The following is a 15,176-nucleotide window of genomic DNA, read 5'->3' as shown; positions in this document are numbered from 1 at the left end:
AAAAGCATGTCATAGCATGGAAAAAACAGAAAAACAGGTAAACAATTTTATGACCTAGTAGAGGGATAAGACAGAATTTGATGGAACTCTATAAATTCATTAAGGAGGTCCAAGGTTAAAAAAAAAAAACCAACAAAAAACTCTCAGAAAGTAATAAAATAGAAATTCTAATAAGACATCAGAAAGTGCTGATATGTCAACAACTGTCTCTCAAAACAAAAACACCAAATATAATAGTCTATAACAAAAACATGATATGTGATAGCAAAATACAACAACCAGATAATATTTTTCTAGTAAAAAGTAACGGACTACACAGCTTTGTACGTAATAACGGATCTATAAATATAGATCTATGGCAAAAGTCCTTAGCACAATTTTGCTTCCACTATAACAGAACTTAAATACATGGCAGGAAGATAATTATTTGTTAATGAGAAAAATATATTATGATATTGAGAAATCTTACTTTTTTCATCAGTGGATGGAATCCTCAAAACAGATTCAGGAGAACTTCCAGCAGAGTTATATGCAGTAACAGATATTATATACGCCTTTTCATTTAAAGGTAAACTAATTTTCTTATCAGTAGAGATGCTTGTCATTTTAAGTGCAGCATTGTTTTCCGGAAAATACTGTATTTTGTAGCCTAGAATTCTCCCAGAAGGTGGAAAGCTGTTTAATGGCTATTAAAAAAATATACAGTGTTTATTTATAAATGTAAGCGTTTCACAGTGTCATTTGTGTAATCAAAAGTATATACTTTATTAAAAAGTCCAGATAAATTACAAAACAGTTATACTATATTTAGAAGCACAAGGTACTTTCTTCAGTCCCAGCTTCAGGACAGTCAGCTGCAATGATTTCTTTGAAGGAAAGATTCAAAAGTCAAATACTAAGATTTGAAACACAAAGAGCCTCTCATCACTCTTCTAGACTTTGATAAGCCATATTATTTAAGAGCCGTTGTAAGGACTTTAAATCAGATTTTCCAGTGATCTGAACACAATTAAACCCTTGCTTTCTGCACAGAATACAAAACTCTATTCACCTACCATTCAGTCAACAAAAGCCTTTTCAATTCTGCTTTAGTTCAGCAAGGTTTTCTTCTGAAGACAGCAAAACTCCCTGGCAGTTATATGTCCTACAACACTAAAATACTTCAACACCGTATCAGCTGCAGGATACCAATATGATTATTAATTAATGAAAAGAGTATATACCTTCCACATAAGATGTACAGATCTACTTCCAGCTGAGTGTGAAGTCTCAATTACCCTCCACAAATCCACTTTTTCTGAAGGAGCTATTTAAAGACACAAAAATATGTTGACATTTGTTGTTACATTAAAAAGCTGGTGTAATAAGGTAAAAACAATCAAAACATTTCAAAAATACAGTCTGAGAGGAACTTACTAAAAAAAATTTTTCCCTTGTGTAATATTGTGCCTTTTTTTCTCTTATTAGTACAGCTTCTCTCTTTCCATCAGTTTCCCTGCTGCTTTCTCTTATTTATTAAGTTCTAGAGGAGATTTTCTCATTTTGTTTTATAACTGGCAATTTAATTTCTCTACTTATACTTCATTTTATTGGACATACTTGCTACACTACATTTCTGCTACTATCCTACTCAGCAATGTTCAGTTTCCTTCTACACTCTAAAATTTTTCCTTTCTTCACTGTCTGTCTATTCACCCATTTTCTTCCTTAGCTCTGTTGTTTGTATCACCTTTCAAATCTCCACTCCTTGATCTTGTCTTTCAGTTTTCATTCTTCTATATTTAAACAAAATACACGTGTTCTGTTTAAATAATAGAATTCTCAGTTAAATGGACCGATAATATGCTGAAATACAGTTTTCCATTATAAATCCTAAAGCCTCGAAGTATAACCAAAGAAAAACATACTAAACAGTTAGCCTACCTTTCTCTTCTGTGCTTGCTGTTTTCCCTCTGCTCCATTCACTCCAGAATATCGACACAACACTGATACACCGAATGGCAACTGAATATTCTGTGGAGTCCCACAGACCTGTGAGATTATATGATCCTGTTTTCTCTGCAGAATTCAGTGGGACACTGACAAATTCCTGAAAGTAGGTACATGAACAAAAATTATTTGCTGTAAGATTGCATGTAGATATATGACGCAGTTTTAAAAAAACACAAAGGATGTAGTTTTCATGTTTCCCACCTCACTCCTCTGAAACTCAGAATTACTTGTTTCATATTTCATTTTTCTGTGTAGCATCTTCATTCTTCCTGTAAAATGCCAGGATTTGCAAAACTTGAGCCAAAACTAGGTCTGTACTGACCGAACTGTGGCTTGAACTGTGTGCAGCTCACACGCGACTCTAGTTCAGCTGTGCTGCCTCAGGAGGTGCTGGATGAAGGCAGTTCCCACTGGTGGGAAGCAAATGGGTACTGCTAAAGCCAATATCACCGTAATGTCCTAGATACAGCTCCACCTCACAGCAGAAGCATTCCTGGGGAAGCAGTGGCCGCCTGCAGCTTGTGAGCCAGCTGGGTACTGGTTTCTTCTCTTGTTCTTTTCTGAGTTACAGGGTCTTCTAGCTCTTAGCCCTACAACAGTGTGGCTGCAGGCCATGCCAAAGATTATCAGCATATGACTAAAATGAAAAGACCAATGAAAACACAAAAAATTCTGCTACCGAGAAAAAAAAAAAAGAAGATGGGGCCTTTAAGTGGTGCAGGAAGACAAGAGTACGAGAAATAACTGATGCAATATCTTCTTGGAAAAGTTATGACAAGGTGAGTAATTTCCTCGTCTTAAAAGGAACCCACTCACATCTCACTGACAGAAGTTGGAAGCTAGATTGTTGTTCCAAAACAAAAGGTGAAAGAAGACATGAAAACCAGGAGTTGGAGCTGATGCGTCAGCTCAACTGGACTCACAATGGAAAGTAGAAGAAAACAACAGGAACTATAGAAAGATTTAAGTGTTCGTGTACAGAGCAACTGATACAACCACTACACTAACATAATGTCTTCTCTTCCAAACTGCAAAAATTAATCAATAATTAACAAGTCTCCTCCTCTCAAATTTCAGATAACTGACACTGAAAGACACTAAAAAAAATGTTCAAGCCAGCTAAATTCTAGCAAGTCAGCAAAGGTTAGTTTTAGAATAAGGAAGGTTCCCTCTTGAGAGCCAAATTGAAGTAGTAATGTCACGTACATTTACAACAAGAGCCAAAAATCTGTGCAGAAATTCTTGTCCTCCACCAGTTGAACATTCAAATGAAAAGTGAACCAAACTGTAACAGTACAAAATGCAGACATCCTCTCCTTTGAACACCACAATGTGATGTGCACTGCCTAATGAAACTCAAAATTTTAGTCCATTCTGATCACAAGAAACTTATTGTCAAAAATAGAAAACTCCCTTCTATGGGAATGAATTCAGGGATCTACAAACCACTGTTAGGTGACAGAAGCTTTAGCCAACCTGCAATAAAACTATTACCAACCTCCTGCAGAACCTGACATAGAATCACATGCACCCCAGAATAGCTTTTATTTACTTGCCAAAAAGCTGTTAACAATATTTAATTCTAATTAGAAACTTAGTATATGCAAGTAGAAAAATAGGTTGTCTGTTTTTCACTCATTAAATACAATTCGGAAAAAACGATTTAGATTCTTTTGGTAGGAAGGCTTAAAAAGTCAAGAAAATATGTGACATTTGCTCAAGCAACTTTTTTTTTTTTTCATGTTTGTGCTGACAGACAGAAAAACAACTCCTATATCTAACTGATGGTTTGAGGCTGTCTTTGTTGGCCATTGCCATTGGATTGGCTACAGACAAAACTATGAATCATGCCTGTCTAAGATCCTACAGAACTAAACTCACTGGATTTTTGTCTTCACTGATCATGGCTACTATTTTTTCTCTAGAATGCCTGTAGAAAAATGCAGGTAAGTTCTGAGGAAGAAACTGGATGTAGACTGTATTTGACAGTGAAAAAGTGGACAGGCAATTTCTTATGTCGGTGCTGACAAATAGACGTAATACATAATAATGCTGTAACTTTGCAAAAACGTGAATGTTTTCAGCATTTGGGAAGGATCTCATATGTATGGAAGCATCACAAGGACACCTGTGTCTTAACTCCAAAAGGATAAACACCTTGAACAGGTCTTTTAAAAATATATTAGTTCAGCTTCTAATATCCCAGGTGGAGCTCAGCCATCCTGCCAATTAGATCACCCCAAATATTATATCCTGAATCTAACAATTAAAATGTCATGTCTGCAGTAAAGATGCTTTCCATGCAAATGTAAGGACCATGCTAATTAGAAACATCTTTAGTGTCAGGAACTTTTTTAAGCTCTGAGGACTATTAGCTACCCCGATGAATTCTTCTCTCCCAAAATTACACATCTAATGTCTAAAATAGTAAGGTCAAGGCAGACATCTCAGTTTAATTAACTTAAAAACACAAGCCAAGCAACCTGGCCCATTCTTAAATTTGAAAGAGGAAACAGTAAGACTGCAAACAGAATCACTTCCATGTTAAGGTGCATTGGAACAGGCCATCTGAAAGAAGCAAATAACTAAAAACTGTTTTTTCTGTAACAGTTCAGTTTAAGTGTCTGAAAGACAAAATCAGAAAAATAACTTCCCTTATTTTCCATGTTTCAAAACCTATACTTCGATTCACTTGAAAATTAACGTATCATTAGTACATCTTAATCTGACTCAGCTATTGTGGTTGGGAGTAAATGCTGTTTTCATCACCAGGATGCGACAGGAAAATAAAATATTTTGACTGATTGTGTGTATAATCCCTTAGTCTACGATCACTCCTTAGCCTTTCACAGAAATATATTCAGAATCATGGTATGTACCAAAACAGACATTGACCAAAAGGAAGAGAACAATTAATCCTGGACAGCAAAACCATGATCTTAAGATCATGCATACCTAATTTTGCTCCACTAAAATAACAAGGTTTTAAACATTATTTCCAACTACTTGTTGCCTTTTTTCTATTTAGCCTTTTATAACATTAAGAAATTAGTCACAAAGAAGCTAACATTCAGAAGAAAATTTATGTAGCTTACCGAAGAATTTGAATACAAGTTTCTGTAATTAACCTGGCAAATTAAATCTTGTGAAGGGATAATCTTCTCAGGCATTTTCCAGGTTACTGTAAGCAACTGCTTTATACCAGTGATTTTTTTAACTGAAAGTATTTCAGGAGGTTCAAATTTCTCTAGAATGGAGAAACAAAGACATTAACAGGGGAAAAAAGCTTCTATAAAAGTTCAGAACTGCTCCGTCTATGTGTGTTCCAAGAAGTCTAACTATTATCCGAATAGCATACATCCTATCAGAGCATCCACATGATGGTCTATTTTATAGACATAACCCCACATATGGGAAGTTATCTATAAGAGATCGCACACATAGCTGATTTAATGCTGACAAACTCGCTCTCAAACAGACGTGCAGGTTTCTTTCCTCTGTATCAGCACTGAAGAACACTACTCAGAGACAACATCAGGGGAGAGAAAAGAAGCAGAGCTGGGATGCAAAAGTCAAGTCTGAACTGCAGATGAGGGAAGAACTCAGCAGAAAAGGATTTGAGGAGGAGAGAAATGTGAATGAGACAAAGAAAAGGATGGATTGGGACGGAGAAAAGAGATGGCTGGTACAGAATATGTAGAAAGGAATGAGGAGCCTCAGCAGGTCTGAACACAGGGAGTAAAGGAGGGTAGGGCTGGAGAGCTGATGGAGTGCTGGGGCAAAAGCACCCAGTTAGAAGGCTTGCTAATTAACTACACTAAAATGAACAGAGAAAAATGCAGCACAGTGCAGAGGGAAAAGAGGTAGACAAATAAGTGTTATTGCTCGTGGGAACTGCGGAACGGGTGGCTTTTTAGCTTTCCTAACCAGAAAGTAGAACAGCAGAGTAAATGATGGGCAGACCTGGAGAAATTATAATATCACTATTCATTTGTAGCCAGATATTGCACTAACAACTAGTGCCACTCAAAAATACAAAAGCACAGTCCAAGTACCACTTAGTTTGACAAAGTTTTGGTATCTGGCCTTTACTTGTTAACAATTAAAAACTTAGTAATTTATAATGGATATGTCAGACATTAGCTTAAAAAAATACTGTTGTAGTCAGACATTTCATAGTGTGAATGGAGCACATTATCATCCTTCACCACCTCTCAGTAAAACCAAGAAATTGCTGAAAATTGCTACTGTACCACCAACCAGTTCAAAGAATTTTACATGGAAAGGCCATCAATTAAAACATAACAAGAGACTTGCTTCAACTAAATTGAAAGCATCCAAATTTTGATGAAAAAACATTGGAAAGATGAAACATTTTATTAAACCCTAAATCTGATTTCAGAGACTTCGTCATTTTAGTTAATTAAAATCAGATGGCACTTCAAAATTGAAACCAATTTAAAACCAAATGAAACCCAAATAATAGTTTCAAAACTATTATATTGAAAAATGCTATTTTTTCATTATTTTCTTCTATGTAAATCAACTTTGATGACAAAATTTGTTTCACCATTTTCTAACCTGTATGCCATGAGGAGGGAAAAAGAACTGGGGGGGGCGCAGTCAGCTCAACATACACTGCTTTATTTAACTCTTTTTTTTTTTAATTACCTATTTTTTCCATAGGCATAGGAACACAATCTGATGAGGCTTCGCCCAAAACATTTTCAGCTTTCACCTGAAAACAAAAAGAACTACTATATGGAGTATCTGGATAATAAAATGAACATGACTCCGTTTTGCTTTGGCAGGAGCCCACTGCATTTGGAAGTATCACCCTTCCTTCTGTCATTCTAAAAAAACAAAGGAGAAAAATAAAAGCAGTTAGAAATTAGAGGATTTTCATAGAATAACTCAAACTGATTGATGGTTTCTCTTCCATAAACACATAAACATATAAATTATTATTTATATGGTTTTGAGGTTGCAGGACATTTTTACCAGTGAACATCTCCTTAAAAGATATGTTTGTGCAAATGAATAATCTTTCCTAATTCTACTGCTCCTGCAAGTACATATAAATAGCCTGCATAGATTCAGTTAGTTTTGGCTGCGATTAGTAAGACAACTTTCCAGAAGTAGGAATGAAGAGTAAAAATGGCTTGATAGGGGATCCACATTATATTATTATTTTAGATTAAAATCTCAAAGAGAACTGAACTCATGTAACCCCACACAAAACCTCCTTTAAAAATACAGCCAGATATAGCTAGTAACACATGCCACATGGAACTATGTGATAACAAGCTTTTATTCAACCTTTAAATACGGGAAAAAGAAAAGACAAATTGTACTACTGTCAAGCTATTACAAGGTAACAGAAATTTTCCTGAAAGAACACACTGACAATATGCTGCCTTTACAGCATATACTTTTATAATAAGTAGTGTGGGATGCAAAGCTAACAAAATTTATTTCATTTTACTGACCCACAGATAAATTCTTCAACAAATAAAAACTCATACATGCGGCCTGTGTTAAGTATTTCACATTCTGCAGTAAGCAAGCAGATCATTCACGTAAGTCAAGAAACAGTTTGAGCCTGGTATTTCATGAACATTTTTAAGCTAGTGTATGCCTGCACTGCTGCGAAAAGAAGCAGTCCTATCTTCCCTAACATGCACAGCTGTTTGTTTAAATCCACAGCTCTGCCTTCCTACACCAGTGCTTTTGTAGTCATATGGTAAACTCAGCTGGAGAGTTATCTGGATTGAAATCAGTGGTTAGATTTTACTGGAAATAGTTCTGCAATCCAGCTCACTGCGTGGTTAAAGAATTTGTGATGATACAGGAAAGAACAATATTGAAACTTACTTTCTATAGCTGCTCTAGTTCGCAGTTTCACAAACTCAGCTAAGTTATAAAATGTAGAAACACCAGAAGGAGTAAATAAGTTCCACCTAATGAAAGTGGAAGTCTAAAATCTCAAGCCAAAAATGGAGATAAAACTAAAGATGTTCTCCTGCCCTAACATTTAAATAAAAAAGATACTATAGGCTAGTACAACCTACAATAAGAAAATGTCTCCTTTGGAGTCTGAATTCCTTCCAGTTCTCCAGAACAATTTCAGACATTTTAGAAAACGCTTCATGAAATCATATTACCTACAGTCTTGATTAGTCAGAAAAAGAGCACTACAAGCAGCACGGTTATGAAGAACAGATTCACAAGTGTATTTAGAACAAAATCTGTGTTATCACCTTCAAAATTGTATCTGAGATCTGCCTTGGAGCAACACTGATTTCACCATTTTCACAGTAACTTAGGGAAAAATAAGCTCCAAAACAATATTTAAAATTTCATGGAAATTGAAAGAATGAAGTGCTTCTATATGCTTCTATAACGGGGTCACAAAACCACTAAAAAGCATGAGACAACATAACTTGTATTTTTAAATACAAATCCCCAGATGTGAGCAATCCAAAAAGGACAATTAACTCTGGATTCTTTCACTGAAACTTTATGAATCCAAAGGTCCCTAGGTTACACCCTACTGGTGTCAAGCAGAGTAACAGGGGCTTTAATAGTTTTATCTGGGAATTGTTTAAAGTAGAGGATCAAGTAGACTTTTTTACCCATCCAAAACGAGGATAGTTAGTAACACAGAGAGTTTCTGGGTAACACTCCCACAAAGTGCTTCCATTCTCCATTTGTACCTGGGCTCATTCAGCTTTTGATCTAATTAGTAATGTTACTTCAAGGAAACATGTGGACATCAATTCTGATGTAATCATCTGTCCACTGAAAATTGGGTTGAGAATGCTCATTTCCTTTATACAGCGTACTAAAAAGGTATCAGATTTCAACCTTTTTCAACCATTACAACCACAAATTAATTGAATTTGCTAAGGAAATTCCATGACCCTGAACTCCATGATGTTTCCAGGTTCTCTTTAAACAGAAGTCAGGACATAAAGAGAAGGGAGCTGGTGGTCTCACCCCAGCAACCCACTTACCAATACATCCTATACTTACATTTTTCGGTAAAGAGTATAGTTCGTCCTAAAATTTGTTTCTCTTCCTGAAGTCCAGGTGCAGCTAAGTTCAGCATCAAAGTAATAAATGCAGGAAATATTTCCTGGTGTGTCTGGTGGAACTACAATGAAAAAGGTTTTAAAAAAAAAAAAAAAAAGTCAAGTCCAGTAAAAATAAGTAGCTATAGTGGACAATTGATTTTGTTGGTCAAAAATCAAATTATGGCAAACGTCACTAAGTGCCTTGCATAGCACTTAATTTTATAATTTCTTACTGCCCTCAACACTCTTCACAAAACCAAAATAAAAACCAATCTTTCTTCCCCTGGGGAAACAGGGACATTTCTCCAACTGCTTCTCAGAAGTACTCAACTAAGTGGGCCTGAAACGATTTTTGCAGTAATTCATTAACTATCTTATATTGAAATACTACATACATTGTCCTGAACCCACAACACACCTGTAGCTCAAGGCCAGTCCAGAGAGCAAGAGGAAAACAAAGACACATCACAAATGTTCGGAAGGCATTCTTCTCTGAATGATAAAACTCCAAAACTCCTCTTGGTTCCTTCCCAGAATGTCTAACCACATACCCTGTGAAAACCCCTACTCTGAGGAGCCTGCATGACCGTGGCTTGCAGAAGACAACTTCCTGGGAAAAACAGCTATATGAGCTTGAAGAGATCACTAGTTCTGGACTCTCTTTATCTTACGAGCAAGATAAAAAAAAAACCAACCCAATCCTCTGCAATCTCTATAGTCTGAAATGGTTCATAGCAATGTGAGAACATCAAAGCCTTCTTGGTTAAAGACAGATTTCTTCACTCAACAGAAGACATTTGAGTTGAAGGGAAGAGAACTGCACCCAGTGAAAACAAACTGCTTGAAAATACCCTCTATCCAAAATAGTACTTTTCTGTCCCACCTAATATAACACTCAAAAGATCTTTCTTTTATTGACAACCACGCTAAACTTTAAACACAGGCCAATACATTGCTTTTTTCTTTGCTTTCTTAAAGAACTGGGACCCAGGCTTGAGGTGTTATCAGAGATGGTGAAAGCAACTAAAAATGACAGTTCCCCTTAAGGTTTTGCAATGAGAAATTATATCAAATAGAACCTAGAAAGGATCTGACGCTGTCTAATGATTCAGTATCTCAAGGACTTCCAAACTGGCATTATTTCACGCAAGTACATCAGGGGTTGGGGGCCTTGTTAAGGCCTTTAGGACCTGTCTGAAGCTTCAGTGAGCTTCTTGGAAGAAGCAACACGTTGTTGTATGAAGTGTTGAACTTGCAAGCCTAGTTTCTCATGGGTTTTGTCTTCCTTTTGGTCTCACCACACTTTCCTCGTCTCCATGGCATAACCCGGTGGCCTTTTTAGGAGAGCCTCAAGTGTAGTTGCATCAATGAGGTTTCTCAGTAGGATATTTTTACCAAAAAATGACCAGTGCCAATGACCAACCCGATCCATCTTTGGACTGGCTGTGCTCTAGAAGTCAAATCATGTTTTCTAAAAGGTTGTTATAGAGATGTAATCCGTTTTCTTCCTAATGGGCAGGATGACTTGGGTAACATTTTGGTGGAACTCCAGACACATTAGAAAGCGTCACTAACAGCATTTTTTTTTTCCTTTAACAAATTAGAATTTCACTTCAGCACTTTCAAAAAAGGTCATGGTGGGATCCATACCAAAACAATTAAGTAATATAAAGTTGTTGAGGCCCCATCCCTGGAGGTGTTCAAGGCCAGGCTGGATGTGGCCTTGGGCAACCTGATCTAGTGGGAGGTGTCCCTGCCCATGGCAGGGGGGTTGGAACTCGATGATCTTCAAGGTCCCTTCCAACATAAACCATTCTGTGATGTTATGATTCAATACCTTCTGCTGGGTTCTATTCCACAGATGTATTTTTCTGTATTTATTACTTCTTTACTACATTGGGACCCTCAGGCACACATTAGTATAATCTGGACTCAATCGGTTCAATAAATTAGAGAATTTCTATACATATTTACCCTGTAACCTTCTCCATAAAAGATTGCCATTATAATTTCTTTGGAATGGAGGATTAGAGAGGGAACCCTCCCTGGAGAAAGCTGAAGTTGGCTAGGCTAGACAAAAGACATAACCAAAGGAACAGAACCAATACCCTCTGAACTCAACAGAAAACCTCCACTCACTGCAGCTGGCTAAAAGTCAGGGTCAGAGAAGTTATGGACCAGTGTCAGTAAGGAATGCCTGCAATTTCATGCTTTATTTCAGAAAAAAAAAAAAAAGGAGATACTTGAATACAGGTGTCCTGCAATGCCACAAGGAAAAAAAAAAAAAAAAAAAAAGTTGTTTTTAAAGTGAAATTTTTACAGTAAGTTATTAAAAAAATCTTAAAATTTATTTTTTCGCATTTCTACTTACAGCCAGATGTAACTTCAGTGTGAACCAAAAGTTGTTCCTTGCCCAAGTACTTAGTGAAACATTTTACATGAGCTTTGCTGTAAGTGAAATTATGGATGGTGACACTAGATACAGTCTCGTTCACAATGTTATAGTTTTCCTGAGCAATCAATTCATGATTCAATTTCCAGATGATGTGGCTTGCATTTCTGTGGGGTGTGTAGCGTTTTCCAAGAACACAAAACATTTTCAGGGTGGATCTTCTTTCAATTTCAGGCGATGAAGGAAAAATGTCAGCATCTCTGATGGAGTTTTCATCTAAAAACAAAATCAAAGATATCACATAACCTAATTCCTTTTAAAATACCAGTGGAAAAATGATAACTTATTTTGTTATCTACAGATCATTTAATTATTTTTTTTTTTCTTATGGAGTTCAAGTAAAATGCTCAGTTAGTCACTCGAATCAGACATTGCTATTTGGAAATTCAGTTCACATTAATTACTATATTACCGTAGGTATTTTATAAGAATGATGTTTCTATACCTTCCCAGAAATAATGGAGACATTTCAATTCAAATGTTTTTTAATAGCTGAAAACAAAACAAACCGAGACTTTTGTCTTTTAAATTTGTTTTTAGAAAACATTCCTGTATGTGAAAGTTATGCATAGAATTTAGATGTTATCATTACTAATTACTATATGAGAAAATACATCAAACTGGTAAGTTGTAAATTTACAACTAAGCTGAAATATATTTCAACATCTCTTTAGTACTTTCACCCCTCATAGAATTTATATTCCTAGATACAGTGCAGGAATTGTATACAAAATGCATGTCAAAGGAAAACACAGGAGCAGGCTGCATGAATGAATTCAGATGCAAAGTTATCAAACAGTGCAAGAACCATCCATTAGAGTCCTGCAAGGAACTAGCTCTTTATTTTTTTGCCACTACTTATTTCTTGAAGCCAAATTTCATAAATAAATCTGTTAAATAAAATCAAAAAGCCACAACTTTTACAGATAGAATTTCTTTGCTAGAATGTAGGAATGAAAGGGAATCTAATATTAAACTTTCTTCCTTGTTTCCTGGTAATCCTCTCCTTTTTGGATGTATTAACTGTAAATTGCTTTCTATGCTTTTTTTGGTACTTTTTGTTTCAAAGTAATTTCTTTATGTTTCAAAGTCATACTAGTGGCTATTTCACACTCTAGTACACAAATTTTACTGTATAACCCTTGTAAGTAAATAACTGCACTGTCTCCTATATTGTTCAAGCTTCTACAAATTTATGCACCCCTCTTCCATGCAATCCCCAAACAATTTAAGCCGCAGATACCACTATATAATAAATCACTGTTGTGTGTTAAGTTGTGATAAATTGCACGTGAACTTTCAATTATTATCACAAAGTCATTATTTAAATCTGTCTTTGTGATTTCCTATTCTAACCTATACTATTCAACTTAATCAGTTTAAAGTGGCGCCGTTGTCACAAGAAGCGCTTTTAGTCCTCAACCACCTATTCACTGCTGTCATCCCCTTTGCATGTGTCCTGGTTTGAGGCCAGAAGAAGTGCCTGCGTAGTGAACCAAAAGGAAACGGACACAGAAGAAAAATAAAAACTTGGCGACAAATAACATCGTTCCCCAGCCAGATCAGATTCCTCACTGCTTCACAAGCCACACAAACACACACTCCAGCAGAACGAGAGGGAGATGAGGGGTGGAGGGAGCACAGAACTACCTGTTCTTCCAGCTTCAGCAGTCACCTGCACCAGCTTGAACTGGCTGTGATACTACAACACTAATAAATAAGTTAATGAATAGTCACACATTATTAGGTGACCTTTAAAATTAGGAATGAGAACATCAGTAGTCAATGCATGAATGTCTGAATAGGTAATATTTGACTTAAAATAGTCCAAAATCAGCAGACATTAACCACATTTTAAGTGTTCATGTGTTAGATAAACATTAATTTGTTCCATGAGCAGATCTCCAAAATTACCACCTTTACAACCCAAAAAGAATTGAACTGTGATGTGACTTCCAGATGCAGATTCCCCTTCTATATCCTGTACAACAGGGAAACAGTTAACAAAGTAAGTTTTAAAATACTTCTTTTTTTAATACTTTAAATACAAAAGATAACAAATCCAGGCTATCATGATCACAATTAACATTCCACAACAGGACATCAAGAGTACCATAAATTAATTTTTCTGTCTATACTGTACACAACTTAGTCAATCACCTACACATTTCTATTTTTTAAAATACATTTTTTTCATTTCAGAACCCTTTGAAATTCCATTTGGAGAAGGTCACCTTTTGGAAAACTTTCTTATGGTGAGATAGTTGTTAATAATCAAGAAACATACCTGCTACAGAGCTGCAGAGCAGGACGAACATCCAAATCAAACAGTTGAACATTTCTTTTTCAGGAACTATGGGCAGGAAATGCTGTCATAAAATAAAAACAAAAATAATGTACTTCAAGTAAAGACGCCCCTGTAATACTCCATAAGCATTTGTATAAGAGTTAATAATGCTGTTCAGCATTTCTCACTTGCATTCAAGTTAAGTATTCCTTTGTCTCAGTGATACTTTCCTACACGATGGGTGAAATTTGATGCCATTTTGCTAAGATAAGTGCATATGTATCCTATAACGGAGAGAGAGGTAAGTGCACCTGAAATCCTTTTGAGGACAATCCAATCCACCTAAGTAATTTACCTTCCAAGGACTGCGTAAAGAATTGGGAAGAAATATATCTACATCCATGTGAAATCAAGCCTGCCTAGCCATCTTCTGAGCAGATTCACTTGGCAGAGTGAATTTTTTTGAAATGGAAGGCTGTTGCAGGAGAGGGAATGATCCGCATCTCTTGCACATCACCACCTAATGAAACAGCTGTTCAGGAAGTGGGCAACAGTTGCAGGTCATCATCCACCAGAGACAGGGTGAATTCACATTGTTTTTATCCCCACTAAGTGTCCCAGGCACCAGACTTGAGGACACTGCAAAGACAAAGGAAAGCACATTTCTTTGGCTTGCTCTTTGAAGCTGAAGTGCTGAGCAGCCAAAAATCCCCAAAACTCTGGGGTGCAAAGGAGGAAAGCAAAGAAGTAGAATGATTTCTTCTGAAGGTACAGCTGAATCTAGGGTTCCAGGGGAAAAATGACAGAGATCAAATATTCCCCTCACTTCAAGCACTGCTGCCATCGCTCACAGAGCCACAGAGTGGAAGGGACCTTTGGAGGTCATCTGATCTAACCACTCTGCCCAAGCACAGCCACCCAGAACCAGTTGCCCAGGAGCATGCATCTGCAAGGATGGAGATTCCAAAACTTGCCTGTGCCAGTACTCAGTCACCCTCACAGTGAAAAAGTGTTTCCTGATGTTCAGAGGGAAACTTCTGTGTTTCAGTTTGTGCCCACTGGCTCTTGTCCTGTCACTGGGCACCACCGGAAAGATCCTGGCTCTGTCCTCTTTGAACTGTCCCTTCAGGTACTGATAAGTTCCCCTCTGAGCCTTCTCGTCTTCAGGCTGAATAGTCCCAGCCCTCTCAGCCTTCTCCTGTATGTTCCAGTCCCTTAACCATTTTTGTGGCCATTCATTGGACTCTCTCCAGTATATCCATGTCCCTCTTGTACCGGAGAGTCCAGAACTGAACATAGTACTCCACCAGCGCTGAGCAGAGGGGAAGGATCACCTCCCTTGACCTGCTGCTTATGCTCCTCCTGACGC

The 15,176-nt window shown here is 36.9% G+C and overlaps 1 protein-coding gene across 1 annotated transcript in view; it reads right to left on the bottom strand.

Annotated features, from left to right (window-relative positions):
- The window catches only part of IL31RA (interleukin 31 receptor A), a 24,667-nt gene extending 10,808 nt beyond the window's left edge, over positions 1-13,859 (bottom strand). The window contains exons 1-8 of the mRNA XM_009894691.1: positions 13,808-13,859; positions 11,440-11,736; positions 9,028-9,148; positions 6,664-6,830; positions 5,088-5,239; positions 1,924-2,089; positions 1,224-1,306; positions 470-686 (exon numbers count right to left, since the gene is read on the bottom strand). Of these exons, the coding sequence (XP_009892993.1) occupies positions 470-686; positions 1,224-1,306; positions 1,924-2,089; positions 5,088-5,239; positions 6,664-6,830; positions 9,028-9,148; positions 11,440-11,736; positions 13,808-13,859 (1,255 nt within the window). The remainder of the gene's footprint in view (positions 1-469; positions 687-1,223; positions 1,307-1,923; positions 2,090-5,087; positions 5,240-6,663; positions 6,831-9,027; positions 9,149-11,439; positions 11,737-13,807) is intronic.
- Positions 13,860-15,176: the final 1,317 nt, after the last annotated feature.

This window comes from Charadrius vociferus, unplaced genomic scaffold, assembly GCF_000708025.1.
Source record: "Charadrius vociferus isolate BGI_N301 unplaced genomic scaffold, ASM70802v2 scaffold450, whole genome shotgun sequence".
NCBI lineage: Eukaryota > Metazoa > Chordata > Aves > Charadriiformes > Charadriidae > Charadrius > Charadrius vociferus.
Note: the sequence above shows the minus strand (reverse complement) of the source record. Positions and strands in the feature narration are given on the sequence as shown.